The sequence below is a fragment of the Panthera leo genome, chromosome D4 (assembly GCF_018350215.1).
Source record: "Panthera leo isolate Ple1 chromosome D4, P.leo_Ple1_pat1.1, whole genome shotgun sequence".
NCBI lineage: Eukaryota > Metazoa > Chordata > Mammalia > Carnivora > Felidae > Panthera > Panthera leo.
In genome coordinates this window covers 635,581-656,585 of record NC_056691.1, presented here as the reverse complement: position 1 = coordinate 656,585, position 21,005 = coordinate 635,581, and the positions used below count along the sequence as shown (strand labels likewise).

Sequence of the window (21,005 nt, the reverse complement as noted above, 5' to 3'; positions counted from 1 at the left end):
ATAAGTAATAGATGGCTGGTATATCAGCCGACTAACGAAGGCATCCAGAACTATTCCCCTGACCTTGGGGCTTGCTCTGAGGGATGAGGAGGATCTTGCTATCTGCCTTCCAATAAAGCCCATATACCCTCAGCAACAACCCTCTCATATGCAGTTGTCAGGGTGTTTATACTGTAAAAATTTTTCTGACATGGTATCACTTTGCACAAATGTACTACAAGAGGGCCCTGGTTCATGAATTCCTCCTTAGTTCAGCCATTGCTGAAGGCTGTAGTATGAGAACTGCTTAATCACAGCAGCAGAATCTCTGTTTTCACAACATACTCCTTCATTTACCTGGATTTCCAGAATCTGAAATTCAAGTTGAAATGTAATCATGTGGCAATTCCCTGATAACCTGTGTCTCTGCAGAACTTTCTTTATACCTGTAAATCAGAAAAAAAAAAAAAAAAATTTATTTGCAAATAAGTTTCCTCCAAATACCTCTTAATTTTTGTGAACACTTAAAACATGTGGATATACATGTGAGGTTGTATGTTAGCACTGACATTGCAAAATCTAGAAAGATATGCATCAAACTGATTTACCTTTGCAAAGATGAACTAAAGATAACTTGTACTTTCTACATCTCAATTATACCAAAGATTATGGTAAGAAATAAAACATGCTAGTATAACTCTACACAAGTTTGAATCATAACTGATAGGGTTTTCCCCCAACATTATATGACTCTAATTAAAAAGAGTACATGGAATCTACCTATTTGGTTGTGTTACCTTACAAAACTTTATACTTAAATGTGTAAAGTGCATTTTGCTAAGTATACAAATCAATATTTTTTTAACATGAGTTTCCCATCTAACTTCCACTGAGATCAAGATACAGAAATGTTAAAATATGCCATAAAGTTCCCTTATGCCCTTCCCCAGGCTACTTGTCCCCCAAGAGATAACCACTATTTTCACTTTAACATCATCTAATCTTGCTAACAAAGGTATTTTTAGAAGAGCACAACTCCACAATGATAAAGAAGAAAAAGGAGAGTAACCTAATTTTGGAAGCTGGAAATCAGATGGATGAGCTAGATATCACACAGAACAGTTGAACTAAGCTGGCAGATCCAAGAAAATTAAAACCTAAGCCAGCAATGGGGGAAGCACTGTATTAAGCCCATTCAAAAGCCTTCTGAATAGGCTGCACCAAGTACCTCTACAACGAGGTCAACATAGGAAGACGCAAAATGGGAAGACTAAGATTTCTGCACTAGCAAGACTTATACCTGGCCTAACCTCTTGTTTTCCATCTCTTCCTTTCAAATACCTCAAGTACTTAGATTCTATCACCCATTTCTTATGTATTTCAGACTTCTGCTGAGGTGTGCTACCCAAGACCCTCTGAGGACCAACTCAATGTCTTCCTTGTCATGAAGCTTATTTCAGTGGAAAGTCAGAAAGCATTTCCAAAAGTGATTCTTCCTTTAAAGGATGATACTCTTGCCCAAAGTTCCCCACATCCAATGCACAGTTGAATTAACATCCCTTTATAAGTGAGTGCATCACAGACCCTTGACAATAGAACTCAATCACCTGGACCAGAAACCCTCCTCTGGAAAATGGTCCAGCTCCTGAAACATTTACCTTGACCACAGGCCAAGGAGTAGAGCACTTTAGATGAGGCAGCTCTCATGCCAGCAGTGAATAACTCTGAAGATTTGCAAATTAATCATGCTATTGTTCTTTCACTTACTTGACTATTAAAATACTTAATGACAAAGCCTGTGTCTTCTTTAACACCTACCTAAGGCAGCTTTAAAAGAGTATTATGCACACTGTGATGTTCAAAAGACACCTGACAAAACAAGTTTACCACAACACATAGTCAAATAGTTACCTCATAGGATCTTAATTCAATGACATGACAACCAATCTCTTACGTGTAATGAGGTAAACTTCAACATCACTTCCAAATTAAAATGCTTACTCTTTTCTGTATTCTCAGTGCTTGTTAGATCCTCCGTTTTCATGGAGTAATTTATTATATTGATGCCAGTAAGTGTGCTTAGAAAAAGAAGTTCTGATTCTAAATGTCCAAGATGACCTCTCAGATCTTTTGAAGCGGCCCATTCTCCAGAATCTGATTGATGTACTTCTTGAAGGGATTTTCTAAAAAGCAAATATAACAAATAATTACTCCACTGAAGAAACCACTAACAAGTGCTTTATCTCATAACCACAAATTTCTTCAAACCATTTCTATTTTGTCTTTCTTACTTTCTTCTCACTAAAACTACCTAAGATTTTTCTCAAAATCAATATGGCTACTAACACTGTAATCTTTAATCTCAAATTAAAACAAAGCTAATTAAATTATACTACCATATTTCTACTTATTATAAACAATTGTAAAATAAACTATAACAAGAGTACTTTGCAACATGAAAGTGTCTGTTTATAATGGAATGTTTAAAATACTCCAAAGTAAATACCTGATATCCCAAGACATCTCAAATTATTTTTGTAAATGTCATTAAGTGACAAAGTAATGTTGGCTGGCTAGCTTTAACTTCTAAAACAAGTAAAGTAGGGGCACCTGGGTGGCTCAGTCCGTTGAGTGGCCAACTTCAACTCAGGTCAGGATCTCACAGCTCATGAGTTCAAGCCCCGTGCTGGGCTGTGTGCTGACAGCTCAGAGCCTGGAACCTGCCACCGATTCTGTGTCTCCCTCTCTCTCTGCCCCTAACCCAGTCACATTCTGTCTCTGTCTCTCTCAAAAGTAAATAAACATTAAAAAAAAATTTTTTTTAAAAAACAAGTAAAGTATCACAGAGCATTTTATAGTAAGAAAGAGAGTCTCAGGAAATCTAAGAATAAGGGGGGGGGGGGGGGGAGGGGAAATCCAAAGGAATAATAGCATAATCACCTTAAACAATACTGTAATCATTCTTCATTGAGAACACAAAACTCTATTTTCCTTGAAAAAGAGTAAAATTTCGGCTAATGATCACACTGAATGTTATTTTACTTTCTGTCATCCTTTACTGCCCTCGTGTTCTGCTACGTTCTACACTGCTGACTTCTGCCATCGTAAGACATCCTTCCTTAGATGGTGGAGCATGATTATCATGATTCTCATCTGACATGTTGGGCACTCCACTGTTCCTGCTGCTTGCTTCCAACTACAGAAGAAGCCCTACCACTCCTGCTCTTGCTGATCTAAATACTGTTCTCTCATTCTAGAGAAAAACTCAGTGATCAATCTCAACTCTTCTACATCAGTAATTCCTAAATCATACCTCCAATCATACATTTCTTCTTCTTGCACAGTAGACTTAGCTTGTTGACCCAATAAATGTTTTTGTATTAAATTAGTTTGTCTACCATATTTCCCTACTTCTGTTACTGATAAAATCTGTCTCTTGATATCTCAGTCTATCTTTGGAGTTATCCTTGGCTCTGTTAATCCTTCACATCTGGATTTACTGCCATACTTTCTGCTCCATCGCATAGCTATCCCTCCTTTTCTATTCCTGATTCTACTACATTAACCTGCACTCTTATGACCTTATGCCAGGTCTATAGGAAATAACCTAACTCTGTATTCTTTACACTGGAGATCTAATGCTTGTAGAAAGGATGAAAATATCTTTTAAATTTTTGTCTTAATGTTAATTGAAAATATTTAAGTATATTCTCTATCACCTGAGAGACTACCACAAGCTCTTTTGTATTGGCTATAATTAAGTGATAAAAAAACTAAACTGAGAACGCTAATGAAAGCAAGAAGGAATCTTCATATATAAATGATAAATTCCTGTTATGCAAATACCAAATATCACAGAAAACTATGAATGAAAACTTTATGGTGTTTCCAACAGAGCAAACTGATAAAAGAACTAAATCATCACATTGAAAACTAGATATGCAGAATTCAAAAAAAGAACCTGTGGCTGAGAAAGGAGAGAATGGGAAGCTATTGCTTAATGGGTACAGAGTATCACTTTGGGGTGAGGAAAAAGTGGTGATGGCGGCATGACAACGTAAAAGCACTTAATCCAACTGAACTACATACTTAAAAAAGGCTAAAATGGTTAAATCCTATGTATATTTTACCATACACCTAAAAGAGAAAACCTGCATATTCTCATTCATAGCAGTGATTTACTTTGAGCAAAATATCATTAGTCTATTTCAATTACCGACACGAGTTTCCATGATTTGGGATTATACATTTTTACTGGCTTTGCACTATATTACTTGTTACTTTGTCTTAGGAGCGTAATTCATCTTGGTCAAAATTAGAGTTCCACAAGAAGCTTCTTTATTTACTTAAAGTTTATTTATTTTGAGAGAGAAGAGAGATACCGCGAGTGAGCAGGGGAGGGGCAGAGAGAGGAGAGAGAGAATCCAAAGCAGGCTCTGCACTGTCAGCGTGAAGCCAGACATGGGGCTTGAACTCACAGACCGTGAGATCATGACCTGAGCTGAAACCAAGAGTCAGATGCTTAACCCACTGAGCCACCCAGGCACCCCAAGAAACTTCTTTGTCTTAAAACAAACCTATAAGAGGGGTGCCTGGGTAGCGCAGTGGGTTACGCATTTGACTCTTGATCTTGGCTCAGGTCATGATCTCAAGGTTTGTGGGATCAAGCGCTGCGCTGGTCTCTGCACTGCCAGTGTGACCCTGCTCGGGATTCTCTCTCTCTGCCCCTCCCCTACACAAACACATCTGCGAGCTCTCTCTCAAAATGAACTTTAAAAAATAAAACGGATCTACAAGAGACCTGATTTCAAAAGTCAATGATCTAGGATTCTGGGAAGCTGGTGGAGTAGGAAGCAGCCACCTACACAATAACCGCATTGGCAGAATCTGATGAAACTTTGTTAAAACTGTGAATTCTGCTGCAGGCTTACAACTTCCAGGGGAAGGCTTGGAGTTAACTGTGGTCAGTTTGGGGAATTTCAGGTCTCAGCACAGTAATAGCTATGTATCCCCCACTCCAACAATAGGCAGGCAGCTGTGTACACGTTCCTAAAGCAGACTGCACACACTTCAGAAAAGTAAGAGTAGGCAAAAAAAAGACCGTCCACAAACGCTGAGTGGCTGTGCTGATTGCTGCTTCTGACAAAAGAGGTGCAAAGAGACAGACAGCCAGTGTTGCACCAGCTCCCAGTATTACAAGCCCTGCTCCTCTGGCTGAAGGGAGCTCCAGGAGATTTAAAGAGCCACGACTCTTTTCTTCCCCATTATTTTTGACTTATCTCATTTAAAGAGCCACACCTTAAAGATTAAGACATTCAAAATCAACTGAACGTATGGGAAAAACTGGAAAGTGAATACAGTGCCCAAGGAAAGGCTCAGAAAAGACATAAGAAGACAGAAAGTTTGCACCTCAGGCTTATCTTCAACACACAGCCTACAAAATAATAAAACTAAAAAAAATAAACAAGGGCACCTGGGTGGCTCAGTCGGTGAAGTGTCCAACTCTTGACCTCAGTCAGTGAGATCCAGCCCCATGTTGGGCTCTGCACTGACAGCATGGAGCCTGCCTAGAATTCTCCCTCCCTCTCTCTGCCCCTCTCCCACCTGCATAGATGCACACGCTCCCTCAAAATAAACATTTTAAAAAAGAGAGAGAAATGAAAATCCTAAAATAATAAACAAAAAAGGGAGGCAGCCTGGGTGGCTCAGTTGGTTAAGCATCCAACTTCTTGGTTTGGCTCAGATCATCATCTCACAGCCTTGTGAGTCGAAGCTCCACGTTGGGTTCTGCACTGGCAGCACAGAGCTTGCTTGGGATTCTCTGTCTCCTCTCTCTCTGCCCCTCCTCTACTCACACTATCTCTCTCTCTCAAAAATAAATGAATAAACATTAAAAAAAAAAAAAAGAAAAAAAGAAACCAAAAAGGAATTCTGGAGCTCAAAGATACAATAACTGAAATGAAAAATTCACTAGAGGGATTCAAAGGCAGATTTGAGCAGGCAGAATGATCAGTGAACCTGAAGATAAGACAATGGACATTACTGAGGCTGAGGTGCAGAAAGAAAAATGACTGAAAAAAGGAACAAAGCATAAAGGATTTGTGGGACACCCTCAAAAGGACCAACATACGCGTCATGAGAGCCCAAGGAGAAAGCGGCAGACAGGATATCTGAAGAAACAATGACTAAAAACTCCACAAATTTCATGAAAGACATGAATATGAAAATACAAGATACTCAGCAAACTCAAAGAGACTCCCACCAAGATATAATCAAATTTATAAAACCCAAGCATAAAGATGAACCTTGAAAGCAACAAAAGAGAAGCAAACCACCACATGCAAGGGTTTCTCAATAAAATATGAGATTTCTCATTAGAAATTTTGGACACCAGAAGACAGGGGGCCTATACAGTCCAGGTGCTAAAAGAAAAAACTGAACCAACAATCCTACGTATACCGCATCTTATTGTGCTTTGTTTTACTGTGCTTCCCAAATATTGCAAGTTTTACTGAAGGTTTGTGGCAACCCTGTGTTGAGCAAGTCTATTAGTGCCATCTTTTCCAAGAGTATTGGCTCACTTTGTGTCTCTGAATCATATTTTGGAAATTCTCACAATATCTCAAACTTTTTCAGTATTATTACATTTGTTATGGTGATCTGTGATCAGGGAATATGATTCACTGAAAGCCCAGATGATGGTGAGCATTTTTAGCAAAGAAGTACTTTTTAATTAAGGTATGAAACATTTTCTTCAGACATAATGACATTGCACACTTAACAGACTACAATGGAGTATAAACCTAACTTTTGTATTTACTGGAAAACCAAAAAATTCACTTGACTAGTTTTATTGTGATGCTCACTTTATTGTGGTGGTCTGGTACTGAACCCACAATATTTCCAAGGAATATCTGTATCTGGCAAAACTCCCCTTTAAAAGTGAGGAAGAAATTAAGACATTTCCAAAGAAATAAAAGGCAAAGGATTTTGTTACCATTAGACCTACCCTACAAGAAATGTTCAAGAGAGACCTGAAAGATAAAAGTACACTAGACAGGGACACCTGGATGGCTCATTCGGTTAAATGTCTGACTCTGGATTTCAGCTCAGGTCAAACCCCGTGGTTTGGGGGTTAGAGCCTTGTGTTGGGCTCTGCACTGACAGTGAAGAACCTGCTTGGAATTCTCTCTCTCTCTCTGCCCCTCCTGGCTCACACTCACTCTACCTCTCTCACGATAAATAAACTTAAAAAAAAGTACACCAGATAGTAACCTGATACCATATAAAGAAATAAAGACCTCAATAAAAGAAATACGTGGACAATTTCCTAGAAGAAAGCAGAGGTGGTAAGCTCTCTATATTGGTCTTGGTACCGACTTTTTGGATTTGATACCAAAAGCAAATCCAACAAAAGGAAAAAAAATCAACAAGCAGGACTACATCAACTAAAAAATTTCTCTACAGCAAAAGAAATTAGTAAAATTAAAAAGCTAACTATGCAATGGTAGAAAATATTTGCAAATCATGTACTACCAAGGAGTTAACATCCAAAATATATAAAGAACTCATTAACTCAATGACAAAAGAAAAAAAAAGTCTGATTAAAAAATGGGAAGAGAATCTGAATAGAAATTTTTCCAAAGAAGATATATAGCTGGCCAACAGGTACACAGAAAAGGTGCCCAATATTACTAATCATCAGGGAAATGCGAGTCAAAACCACAACAAGGTATCACCTCACACCTGTCAGAATGACTATTACCATAAACAAAATAACACGAGTTGGCAAGAATATATTGTTGGTAGTAATGTATATTGGTGCAGCCAGTACAGAAAACAGTATGAAGGTTCCTCAAAAAATTAAAAATAGAATTACCATGTAAATCAGCAATTCCATTTCTGTGTATTTATTTGAGTGAAACAAAAACACAAAGATACATGCATCCTCATGTTCACTACAGCATTATTTACAATAGCCAAAACAAGGAAACAACTTGTCAACAAATAATGAACAAAGATGTGGTGTCTACTATACAACTAAATGTCATTCAGCCACATAAAAAGAAGAATATCCTGCCACTTGTGACAATATGGATGAACCTTGAAGGCATTATGTTATGTGAAACAAGTCAGACCAGATGGACAGGTTATTGTATGATCTCACTTACATGTAGAATCTAAAAAACCCCGAACTCATAGAAAGAGAGTAGATTGATGGCTGCCAGGGGCAAGGGTGAGGGGGTTTGGGAAAATGGGTAAAAGGTGGTCAAAGTATACAAACTTCCAGCAATACAATTAAAAAGTCCTAGGAATATAATGTACAGCATAGTGACTATAATTAATAATACTGTATTACACATTTGTAGGTTGATAAAAGAGTAAATCTTAAAAGTTCACCCTACTAAAGAATGAATGGGTGAACCAGGCAATTAAAGAAGATACTAAAAAATATAAGGACACAAATGAAAATGAAAACACAACAGTCCAAACCCTTTGGGATGCAGCAAAGGCATTCCTAAGAGGAAAATAAATACATTGCAATCCAGGCCTAACTCAAGAAACAAGAAAAATCCCAAGTACAAAATCTAACAGCACACCTAAAGGAACTAGAAGCAGAACAACAATGAAACCCCAAACCCAGCAGAAGAAGAGAAATAAAAAAGATCAGAGCATAAATAAACAATATAGAATCCCCCCCCCCAAAAAAAACCAGTAGAACAGATCAATGAAACTAAGAGCTGTTTTTTTAAAAAAAGAAACAAAATTGATAAACCCTTAGCCAGAAGATCTAAATAAATAAAATCACAAATGAAAATGGATTTATCACAACCAATCCCTCAGAAATACAAGCAGTTATCAGAGAATACTATGAAAAATTATATGCCGACAAACTGGACAACCTGGAAGAAACGGACAAATTCCTAAGCACCCACAGACTTCCAAAACTCAAACAGAAGAAATAGAAAATTTGAACAGACCCAAAACTAGTGAAGAAATTGAATCAGTTATCAAAAATCTCCCAACAAAGAAGAGTCCCAGGACAGATGGCTTCCCAGGGGAAGTCTACCAGACATTTAAAGCAGAGTTAATACCTATCCTTCTCAAGCTGTTCCTGAAAATAGAAACAGAAAGAAAGCTTCCAGACTCATCCTATGAAGCCAGCATTACCTTGGTTCCCAAACTAGACAGAGACCCCACAAAAAAGGAGAATTACAGGCCAATATCCCTAATGAACATGGATGCAAAAATTCTCAACAAGATACTAGCAAATTGAATTCAACAGTATATAAAAAGAATTATTCACCATGATCAAGTGGGATTCATTCCTGTGCTGTAGGGCTGGTTCAATATTCACATGTGATACATCACAATAAAAGAAAAGAACCATATGATCCTATCAATAGATGAAGAAAAAGCATTTGACAAAATACAGCATTGTTTCTTAACAAAAACCCTCAAGAAAGTTGGGATAGAAGGAACATAGCTAATCATAAAAGCCATATATGAAAAGCCCACAGCAAGTATCATCCTTAATGGGGAAAAACTGAGAGCTTTCTCCCTGAGATCAGGAACACAACAGGAATGTCCACTCTCACCACTGTTGTTTAACATAGTGCTGGAAGTCCTTGCTTCAGCCATCAGACAACAAAATGAAATAAAAGGCATCAAAATTGGCAAAGAACTCCAAAGTTTCACTTCTCGCAGACAACATGATACTCTAAATGGAAACCCAAAAGACTCCACCAAAAGCCTGCTAGAACTGATACATGAATTCAGCAAAGTCACAGCGTACAAAATCAATGAACAGAAATCGGTTGCATTTCTATACACCAATAATGAAGCAACAGAAAAAGAAATCAAAAAATGGATCCCATTTACAATTGTACCCAGAACCATAAAATACCTAAGAATAAACCTAACCAAAGATGTAAAAGATCCATATGCTGAAAACTATAGAAAACTTACAAAGGAAATTGAAGAAGACACAAAGAAATGTTAAAACATTCCATGCTCACGGATTGAAAGAATAAATACTGTTAAAATGTCAATACTACCCAAAGCAATCTATACATTCAATGCAATCCCAATCAAAATCGTACCGGCAGTCTCCTCAAAACTAGAACAACCAATCCTAAAATTTTTATGGAACCACAAAAGACCCAGAATAGCCAATTTTTCTTGAATTTTTCTTGAATAGCCTTCTTTCTTGAAGAAGAAAACCAAAGTGGGAAGCATCACAATCCCAGACTTCAGCCTTTACTGCAAAGCTGCAATCACCAAGACAGTATGGTATTGGCACAAAAACAGACACAGAGATCAGTGGAATAGAATAGAGAACCCAGAATTGGACCCACAAATGTATGGCCAACTCATCTTTGACAAAGCAGGAAAGAGTATCCAATGGAAAAAAGTCTCTTTAGCAAATGGTGCTAGGAGAACTGGACAGCAACATGTAGAAGAACGAAACTAGGCCACTTTCTTACACCATACACAAAAATAAACTCAAAGTGGATGAAACACCTAAATGTGAGACAGGAAACCATCAAAACCCTAGAGGAGAAAGCAGGCAACAACTTCTTTGACCTTAGCCGCAGCAATTTCTTGCTCAACACATCTGCAAAGGCAAGGGAATTAAAAGCAAAAATTAACTATTGGGACCTCATCAAGACAAAAAGCTTCTGCACAGCAAAAGAAACAATTAAGAAAACTAAAAGGCAACTGATGGAATGGGAGATATTTGCAAATGACATAACAGATAAAGGGTTAGTATCCAAAATCTATAAAGAACTTACCAAACTCCACACCCGAAAAACAAATAATCCAGTAAAGAAATGGGCAGAAGACATGAATAGACACTTTTCCAAAGAAGATATCCAGATGGCCAAGAGACACATGAAAAGATGCTCAAGGGGCCCCTGGGTGGCTCAGTCAGTTAAGCATCCGACTTCGGCTCAGGTCATGGTCTCACAGTCTGTGAGTTCGAGCCCCGCGTCGGGCTCTGTGTTGACAGCTCGGAGCCTGGAGCCTGCTTCACTGTGTCTTCCTCTCTCTGACCCTCCCCCATTTATGCTCTGTCTCTCTCTGTCTCAAAAATAAATAAACATTAAAAAAGTTTTTTTTAAAAAGAAAAGATGCTCAGTATCACTCATCATCAGGGAGATACAAATTAAAACCACACTGAGATACCACCTTATACCGACTGGTCAGAATGGCTAAAATGAACAAATCAGGAAACAACAGATGCTGGTGAGGATGTGGAGAAACAGGAACTCTCTTGGACTGTTGGTGGGAATGCAAACTGGTGCAGCCGCTCTGGAAAACAGTGTGGAGGTTCCTCAAAAAATTAAAAACAGAACTACCCTACGACCCAGCAATAGCACTACTAAGAATTTATCCAAAGGATACAGGAGAGCTGATTCATGGGGGCACATTTACCCCAATGTTTATAGCAGTGCTTTCAACAATAAGCAAATTATGGAAAGAGCCTAAATGTCCATCAACTGAATGGATAAATAAGATGTGGTTTATATATACAATAGAATACTACTTGGTAATGAGAAAGAATGAAATCCTGCCATTTGCAGCAACGTGGATGGAAACTGGAAGGTATTATGCTGAGTGAAATAAGTCAGTCAAAGACAGATATATCATATGTTTTCACTCATATGTGGATCTTGAGAAACTTAACAGAAGACCATGGGGGAAGAGAAGGGGGAAAAAATAGTTACAGAGAGGGAAGGAGGCAAACCATAAAAGACTCTTAAATACAGAGAACAAACTGAGGGTTGACGGAGGGGTGGGAGAGAGGGGAAAATGGGTGATGGGTATTGAGGAGGGCACTTGTTGGGATGAGCACTGGGTGTTATATGTAAGTGATGAACCACGGGAATCTACCCCAAAAACCAAGAGCACTCTTTACACACTATATGTTAGCCAATTTGACAATAAATTATATTTAAAAAAAAGTTTTACATACTATTAAAAAAATAAAATTTACATACTATTAAAAAAATACATATGTCTCCATGGCATAAATGTAAACAGTATATTGACATACACCGGATGACATTCCATTACATACACTGTTATCAGTTATTAAAATAATCTCACATTAAAAAAAAAAAGAAAAGAAAAAAGTTCATATCACAAGGAAAAAAACTTGTAACTGTGTATGGATGTTAACTAGATTTAGCGTGGTGATCATTTTGCAATATGTACAAATATCAAATTATATTGTACACGTGAAATTAACATAATGTTATATACAATTACACCTCAAAAGAAACTAAAATAGCAGTTGGAGACTTCAATACCCCAACTTACAATAATGGGTAGAACTAGACAAAGGATAGGTAAGGAAACAGAGTAGTGAAAACAACACAATAAACCAGTTAGATCTAATAGACATATACAGAACCTTCTACCCAACAACAGACAGACCTAACAGACATATATAAATTCTCAAATGCACATGGGCCATTTTCCAAGATATTGGACAACAAATTAAGTCTCAATGTATTTTTTTTTTTTTTATTTTAGAGAGAGCAAGTGAGCATGGGAGAAGAGCAGAGGGAGAAAAGAAGACAGGGATAGAGAGAGAGATATTCTTAAGCAGGCTCCATGCCACAGAGAGGAGCCCAATGAGGGGTTCGATCCCACAACCCTGGGATCATGACCTGTGCCAAAATCAAGAGTCAAATGCTCAACGGACTGAGCCACCAAGGCATTCCAAGTCTCTATGTATTTTAAAACATACTTATCATATAAAGTATCTTCTCCAACCATAAAGGGATGAAATTAGATATCAGTAACAGAAGGAAAACAGAAAAGGTCACAAAATTGTGGAAATTAACACACTTTTAAACAATCAATAGATTTCAGAAGAAACCACAGGGAAATGAGAATATACTTAAAGACAAAATGAAAATACAATATACCAGAATTTAAGGGACATATCAAAAGCTGTGCTAAGGGGGGCATTTACAGCTATAAATGCTTAAATTAAAAAATAAGATCTCAAATAAACAACCTAATGTTACAACTCAAGGAAATAGAAAAAGAATGAACTAAACCAAAGATAGCAAAAAGAGGAAATAATAAAGATTAGAGCAGAGAGAAATGAAATAGACAAGAGAAAATAGATGAAACCAAAAGTTGGCTCTTTGAGAGGATCAATAAAATTAACAAAACTTTAGCTAGATGGACTAAAAAACAGAATGAAAAGGGGCACCTGGCTGGCTTAAGCAGTAGAGCATGGGATTCTTGATTTTTGGAGTCATGTGTTTGAGCCTCACACCAGGCACAGAGTTTACTTAAAAACAAAACAAAACAAAAACAAAGACTCAAATTACTAAAATCAGAAATTAAAACAGGGACATTACCAATTCTACAAAAATAAAAAGTTTATGATACTACTATGAACAACTGTATGCCAATACATTGGATACTCTACCTGAAATGGCTCAAATCCTAGAAACACAAACCCTACCAAGATTAAATCCCCCCAAAATAAGAAATCTGAATAGACCAATAACTAGTGTGGTTGAATCTGTAATCAAAAAATCTCCAACAAATAAAAGCCCTGGACCCGATAACTACAAGAGTGAATTCTACCAAACATTTAACTAAAAACTAACCAATCCTTTTCAAACTTTTCCAAAAAGTTGGAGAACACTTTGTAACTTATTCTATTAGGCCAGCACAACTCTGACACCAAAGCCAGATAAAGATATTCCAAGAAAACTACAGACCAATATTACTTACGAACAATAATGTAAAAATCCTCAACAAATTAGTAGTTAATGAAATTAAGCAGCATATTAAGGGGATTACACATCATGACCACATAGGATTTATTTCTGGAATACAAGGATGGTTCAACATACAAAATTGATCAATGTAATATATCACCATTAACACAAAGAAGGGAAAAAAAGACTTGGTTATCTCACTTAATGTAGAAAAAGCATTTAATGGGGCACCCAGGAGACTCAGTTGGTTAAGCATCTGACTTCGGCTCAGGTCAAGATCTTGTGGTTCATGAGTTTTGAGCCCTTCATCAGGCTCGCTGCCGTCAGCACAGAGGTCGCTTCAGATCCTCTGTCTCCCTCGCTCTCTACCCCTCCCCCACTCATGCTCTCTCACACTCTCTCAAAATAAACTTTAAAAAAAATAGCATTTGACAAAATTCAACACACTTTAATGATAAAACAGTCAAAACCCTAGGAGTAGAAGGAAATTATCTTAACATAATAAAAGCCACATATGAAGAAAGTAAGGATGTCCACTTTCACCACTTAAACATGGTTCTGGAAACTCGAGGTTGAGCAAGTGAGCAAGAAACAGAAATAAAAGGCATCCAAATTGGAAAGGAATTAAAATTATCTTTGTTTACAGATGGTATAATCTTGTATGTACAAAACCCTCAAGATTCCACAACAAAAGCATTAGAATAAATGAATTTAGCAAAGTATCAGGATACAAAATCACCATACAAAAATCAGATGCATTTCTATAACCCAACAATCTGAAAAATGTAAATTACAAAAACAATTCCATTTACAACAGCATCAAAAAGAATATTTAGGAACTAACCTTAGGAAGGAATTTGCCTTAGGAAGGTAAGACTTGTACAATGAAAACCACAAAAACATTGCTGAAAAAAAACTGATATGAATAGAAACACGTCTCATGTCAATGGATTGGAAAACTTAGTATTATTAAAATGTCAATATTACCCTCAGCAATCTACAGATTCGATGCAATCCCTATCAAAGTCCCAATGAGGTTTTTTACAGAAATAAAAAAACCCATCCTAAAATTCATGTGGAATCTCAAGGGATCCCAGATAGCCAAAATAATCTTGATAAAGAACAAAACTGGAGGACTCACACTTCCTGATTTCAAAACTTAACGGAGGGGTGCCTGGGTGGCTCAGTCAGTTAAACACCTGACTTCAGCTCAGGTCAAGATCTTGTGGTGTGTGGGTTAGAATCCTGTGTCAGGCTCTGTGCTGACAGCTCAAGGCCTGGAGCTTGCTGGGGGTTCTTTGTCTCCAGCTCTCTGCCCCTCCCCCACTCACGCTCTGAGCGTTTCTCTCTCAAAATAAATAAACGTTTCAGGGCACCTGGGTGGCTCAGTAGGTTGAGCGTCCAAATTCAGCCCAGGTCATGATCTCACAGTTTGTGGGTTTGAGCCCCACATCGGGCTCTGTGCTGACTGCTTGCTCAGAGCCTGGAGGCTGCTTCAGATTCTGTGTCTCCTTCTCTCTCTGCCCCCCCCCACCCCCCCACCCCACCCCCCCCGCTCACGCTTTGTCTCACTGTTGCTCAAAAATAAATAAATGCAAAAAAAATTTTTTTTAATGAATAAACGTTTAAAAAAAAAGTAAAAAAAACTTAACTGAAAGGTACAGTAATCAAAACAGTGTAGTATTGGCATAAAGACAAACAGATTGATGACTGTAATAGAATCAGAGAACCCAGAAATGAACCTTTACATATATGATCAAATGATTTTTGACAAGCTTGCCAGTAACATTCAAATAGTGCTGGAAAAACTGAACATCCACAAAAGAATGAAGTTGGACCCTTCCCTAACATATTCAAAAATTAACTCAAACACGGGGCGCCTGGGTGGCTCAGTCAGTTAAGCGGCCGACTTCGGCTCAGGTCATGATCTCGCGGTCCGTGAGTTCGGGCCCCGCGTCGGGCTCTGTGCTGACAGCTCAGAGCCTGGAGCCCGTTTCAGATTCTGTGTCTCCCTCTCTCTGACCCTCCCCCATTCATGCTCTGTCTCTCTGTCTCAAAAATAAATAAACATTAAAAAAAAAATTAAAAAAAAAAATGAACTCAAACATCTAAATGTAAGACCTAAAACAAAACTCTTGGAAGAAAACATAGGACAAAAGCTTCATAAATCGGCTAGGGCAAGGATTTCTTGGATATAACAGCAAAGGCACAGGTAACAAAAGAAAAAATAGACAAACTGGACCTCATGAACATCTTTAAAAATTGTACAACATAAGACACCATCAAGACAGTAAAAAGGCAACCCACAGAATGAGAAAAGATATTTGTTAATCACATTATCTGATAAGGGTTTAATTTCCAAAATATATAAAGTACTCCTAAAGCAACAACAAAAACCAACCTGTTCAATAATGGGCACGGAAACTGGATGGACATTTCTCCAAAGAGGACATAATAATAGCTTAAGACCCAACAGTTGGCTTTTCTTATTCTAATGCAGGTGCTGAATGTGAGCTTTGACTGCAGAGGCGTCTGCTGCATCCCCTTCAATGAAGGTGACCTCCAACAGACAGACACATTGGCAAACCACAGGATGGAAGAGCCAGACTGCCTTCCCTTTGTTTTAGAGATCTTAGTTCATTTCAAAACCTGACCACTTGGGTCACTTGTTTTTTCTCTTCCTGTACTTTATATTCCTACTCTTATGTTTTAAGTTCACCAATTGAGAGTGAGTCCTTGAAACCCTATTGAAACCCTAGGCCCCCACCCTCAACCCAAATAAAAGCAGAACCCCAGTCCTGTTCTCTCATTCTCTGTCTCTGTCTCCCTCTCTGCATCAATGACCTGGTTATGTGGCTCCCGTGGCATTGCTTATGCACTCTAGAGCTTGTAAATAATATTTTTTTTTCCTTCAAAGTTTCCTAAAGGTTATTGAGGAAGGGCATCTTACAATCACAAGAACCACAAAGTTTGATCCATTCGTAACATAGGTGTGGAATGGGGAAAGTTCCCTGGGAACACTGGCTCCAGGCATTTCTATTGAATAGCATTACTACAGATGGGCTGAGACTGGCACAAAAGCACATGGCCAATAAGCACATAAAAAGATGCTCAATATCGCTAATCATTAGGGAACTGACCCCACACCTATTAGGATGGCTACTATAAAACAAAACAAAAACAACAAGAAAAAAACCCAAAACCAGGGGGAAAAAGACAATATTGGTGAGGATGTAGACAATCTGGAAACACTGTAGACTGTTGGTGGGAACGTAAAATGATGAGGGTGCGTGGGGCAAGCTGAGGCCAAAGTACAGGCTAACAGCACCACCACCCCCAAACCAGGTGGGATCTGTGTGATACTCCTCAGACACTCCTGGCTACCCAAGAACAAAGGAAAGGGGTTTAAGTGCTTGCCATGGTGATGTGGGCAACTAAGGCAAATAAAAAATTAAATTCCCCTACTGCCTACATCCCATTTACAAGTCCTTGAAATCGGCAGAGTGAACCTCCCTCTAGGAGCTCAGCTGCCTCCATGATGACACTTTGCTGGGGGCAAAAGAGAATCTTAGCTTAACATTATCCCAACCCCCAGGATCCTGTAAGTCTCCTTTAACATATAAAAATTCCTTTGGAAACTTCCTTCATGTCAACTGCCCCAAGATATATGCTAGCAATCATACTCCAGGCTTATGGCCACAGATATATATATGAAGGGTCCCGTGACTGAGGTTTTACTAAACGGTAATAAATGGCGTTTCCCTAGCAACAGCTAACCTCTCAAGGTCCTGGGAAATCTTGCTTCCCAAATTACTTAGGGAGACTTACTCTATCCCTGATACCCTCCCAAACCGCGAGTATATAATGAGTTATCTGTCACAACCCCAGTGCAGCTCTTCTGCCCATGGGTCCTGTCCCCGTGCTTTAAATAAAACCACCTTTTTGCACGAAAGACGTCTTCAAGAATTCTTTTTTTGGCCATTGGCTCTGGACCACCTCACCATCACCCTAAAACTCACCATAAAATGGTACAACCACAGTGGAAACCAGTATGGGGGAGGTCCTCAAAAAATTAAAAATAGAATTACCAACGGATCCAGCAATTCCCCTTCTTGGGACATATCTGTAGGGGTTAAGGACAGACCTCCCCCCAAGACTGTGGCAATGTGGCATATGGATCATTTTGTGCTGAAGGCACTTAAGACCCTGGAGGCTCCAGAAAAATGTTTGCCCTCCTTTAACCACACAGAAAAACTTAAATTGGGGGTCTTTCCCAGAGTAAGTGTTATTAACAGAGATAAATTTTACCTGAGTGACCCACCTATATAGTAGGGCAAACATCTAACAACCAAACATCTGCTCTTCTTATTGCCCTGTGAAGTGTATTCCTTTGCTCTGAAGTCCCAGACCCCTAGCCCCTTCTCCTTAGTTCAGAATGACTTACAGACCTCATATTCCCTGGCTCTGGAATTTCCAGGTCTATGTGGAATCCCTGTACATATGCCTTTTAAATTTGATTTTCTCCTGTTAATCTGTCTAGGGTCAATTCGACTTAGTCCAGCTAGAAGGACCTTTGAAGGAAAAGGAAGTCTCCCCTCCCTCCCCGCCCCCACATATTCAAAAGAATTAAAAGCAGGGTTTCAAAGAGATATTTGTACATATGTGTTGACAGCAGCATTATTCACAATAGCTAAACTGTGGAAGTAACCCAAACGTCCACTGATAGATAAGAGGATAAGAAAATGTGGTATATACATACAGGAGAACGCTAGTCAGCCTGAAGAAAGAAGGAAATTCTGCACTTTGCTACAATGTGAACGAACCTTGAGGATATTGTGCTAAGTGAAATAAACCAGTCCCAAAAAGACAAATATATATGAATTCACTTGTATGAAGTACCTAGAAATGTCAAATTCATAGAGACAAGAAGAACAATGGTTGCCAAGGACTAAGGGGAGTGGGGAATGGGAAAGTTACTGCTTAATGGTTATAGTTTCAGTTCTACAAGATGAAAAGAGGGAGACAGAAGATGGTCATAGTAGCACGTTATCAACGTATGTAATACCACTGATCTGTACACTTAAAAAGCATCAAGATGGCAAATTTGGTTACATTTTAACACACACACACACAGCTTGGTACGCAGGTCCCCATCTTCCTTTTCCACCACAGTAAAAAGAAACGTCACACCCTGGACTCATATGTAATGTTTTCCACCATCTGGACTCTTCCTAGTTTCCCAACCTTTGAGAAGGCACAGATGACATCCATAGTCTACATACTGTCCTGAGCTAATAACGACACCTTGTGGCCAGTAAAGAAATCACTCTTCCCGACAGTATGACAAGGTGCTTCTCAAACTTTTAAATATACATAAAATAGCTGGGGTGGGGTGCTTGTTAAAATGCAGATTGGCTCAGCCGGTGGGGGGTAGGCCCAAAATCTCTATTTCTTTTTTTTTTTTTTATATTCATTTTTTGAGAAACAGAGAGAGACAGAGCGTGAGTGGGGGAGGGGCAGAGACAGAGGGAAACACAGAATCCAAAGTAGGCTCCAGGCTCTGAGCTGTCAGCACAGAGCCCGACGTGGGGCTCGAACCCACGAACCGAGAGATCATGACCACCTGAGCTTTACTCTTCCTGAGACATCCAAGCACCCTTCTTTTTTTTTTTTTTTTTTTAAACATCTATTTATTTATTTAGAAAAAGTGAGCACGAGAAGAAAGCAGAGAGGAGAGAGAATCCCCAACAGGGCTCTAACCCGTGACCTTAACCAACTGACCACCCAGGCGTCCCCCAAATCTGCATTTCTATGCAACTCCCAAGTACTGCTACTGCGTCCAATGCATGGAGCACCCCTGGAGCAGCAAGGGGCTTCAACACATTTACAACTTCACTTGTGGAGGAACGTGTTTGCTCCCTGGTCACCTGCCTCGCTCCACAGCTTCCTTTACTTTCAGGATCCCATCCGCCACGCCTGTGAACATTCCCTTTCGCGTTGCTCTTCCTTTCCATTTTCTACCAACCCCTGTCCAATTATCTCGGGAAAATCTCTCGGCACCTATGCCAGACCAGTCTCCAGTGAGAAAATGAAGATACTTGCTACTTTCCAGCCGCTGGTGACTTTGAGACCATAGATACGTACATAACTAACCCTTTCTCTCTTCCTTCCTTAAGCAAAGTACCTGAGCTTTGACATGACATTTCTGGGCTCCAGCCCAGCTCTTCCCAGCCTCAGTTTCCCTGACTTTAAAATAGGGTTGACAGAAGCACCTTCTTCGGATTGTCCCAGGCGCACACGGGGTTGTCATGGACGCACACCGGGCTGCGCACACCCCTCGCCCGGGACGTCGCGCCCAGCGCCGGGGTGCAGTCCGCCCTGCCCGCGGGACGCAGGGGTCCAAACGCCCCGGGGCCGCCCCCGCCCCCCTCCCGGCGGTGCTTCCCGGCCTGCGGGCACCTGACCGCCGCCCCGAGGCTACGTTCGCTCGTTTCCTTTCCGCCAACGTACTTTGCAGCCCCGTCGTTCGTCAGAGGAGCCGCCACACGACCAGGGCGAATGAAAACCTGCGGCACGGCCGTCCCAGAGGGGCCGAGGCGGGGGGCGCCGGGAAAGCACAGGGCGTGGCGCCGCCCGGGGGAGCCCCAAGACACAGGCGCGGGGACCCCCCGCTCTCGTCCGCCAGAGAACAGGGCCTCAAGGAAGGCAGCTTCCCCGCGCCGACGCTGCCCTGAGAGCGGCCTCGGCGCGGACGCCTCACCCCCCCGCCCCGCCGCGGCGGAGCCCCCGGGGTCGGGAAACGCCGCGGAGGAGACCGTCCGCCCCACGGGGCCCGCGAGGGCACGTACCGCGCTCGCGAGGTGTCTTCCCCCGGCGCCCGCGGCTCCTCGCACGCGCGCCGCAGGGCCGCGATCTCGGCTTCCAAAGCGCGGACCTCCGCTCGCCGAGCGTCCATGGCGCGGCGCCGACGGGAAGCCGCCTGAGGGACTGCGCGCCCGGCCGGGCGCTTCAAGCCTCGCGCGCTGCCGGCGCAGACCACCGCGGAACCCGGCGGGGGAGGCGGGGGAGCGGGGCCCCGGGCCTGCCACCCGCGCGCGGGCGCGCGCAGGTTCCCGGGCTCGTGGCCGTCGCGGCGCTCCCCGCCCCCAGCTGACCCCCCGCAGTCCCGGGGCTCCGAGAGGGCGGGCGGCCTCCGGACCGAAGCCCCAGGGCGCAGCAGTCCACCCCAAGCTGGCGGACCTTGGAACAACCCGGCCGATACGTCACGGCAGA

The 21,005-nt window shown here is 40.7% G+C and overlaps 1 protein-coding gene across 10 annotated transcripts in view; it reads right to left on the bottom strand.

Annotated features, from left to right (window-relative positions):
* LOC122204688 (centromere protein P) overlaps positions 1-20,802 on the bottom strand; it is a 243,079-nt gene extending 222,277 nt beyond the window's left edge. For 2 of the 10 annotated variants that reach the window (XM_042912272.1, XM_042912271.1), the window contains exons 1-3: positions 20,582-20,793; positions 1,981-2,162; positions 337-425 (exon numbers count right to left, since the gene is read on the bottom strand). In XM_042912272.1, the coding sequence (XP_042768206.1) occupies positions 337-425; positions 1,981-2,162; positions 20,582-20,688 (378 nt within the window). In that variant the 5' untranslated portion in view covers positions 20,689-20,793. Of the gene's footprint in view, positions 1-336; positions 426-1,980; positions 2,163-13,213; positions 13,264-14,577; positions 14,644-19,917; positions 19,947-20,243; positions 20,550-20,581 lie in introns of those variants that run through there. The other 8 variants (XM_042912269.1, XM_042912267.1, XM_042912265.1 and 5 more) reach the window with 8 other exon arrangements.
* Positions 20,803-21,005: the final 203 nt, after the last annotated feature.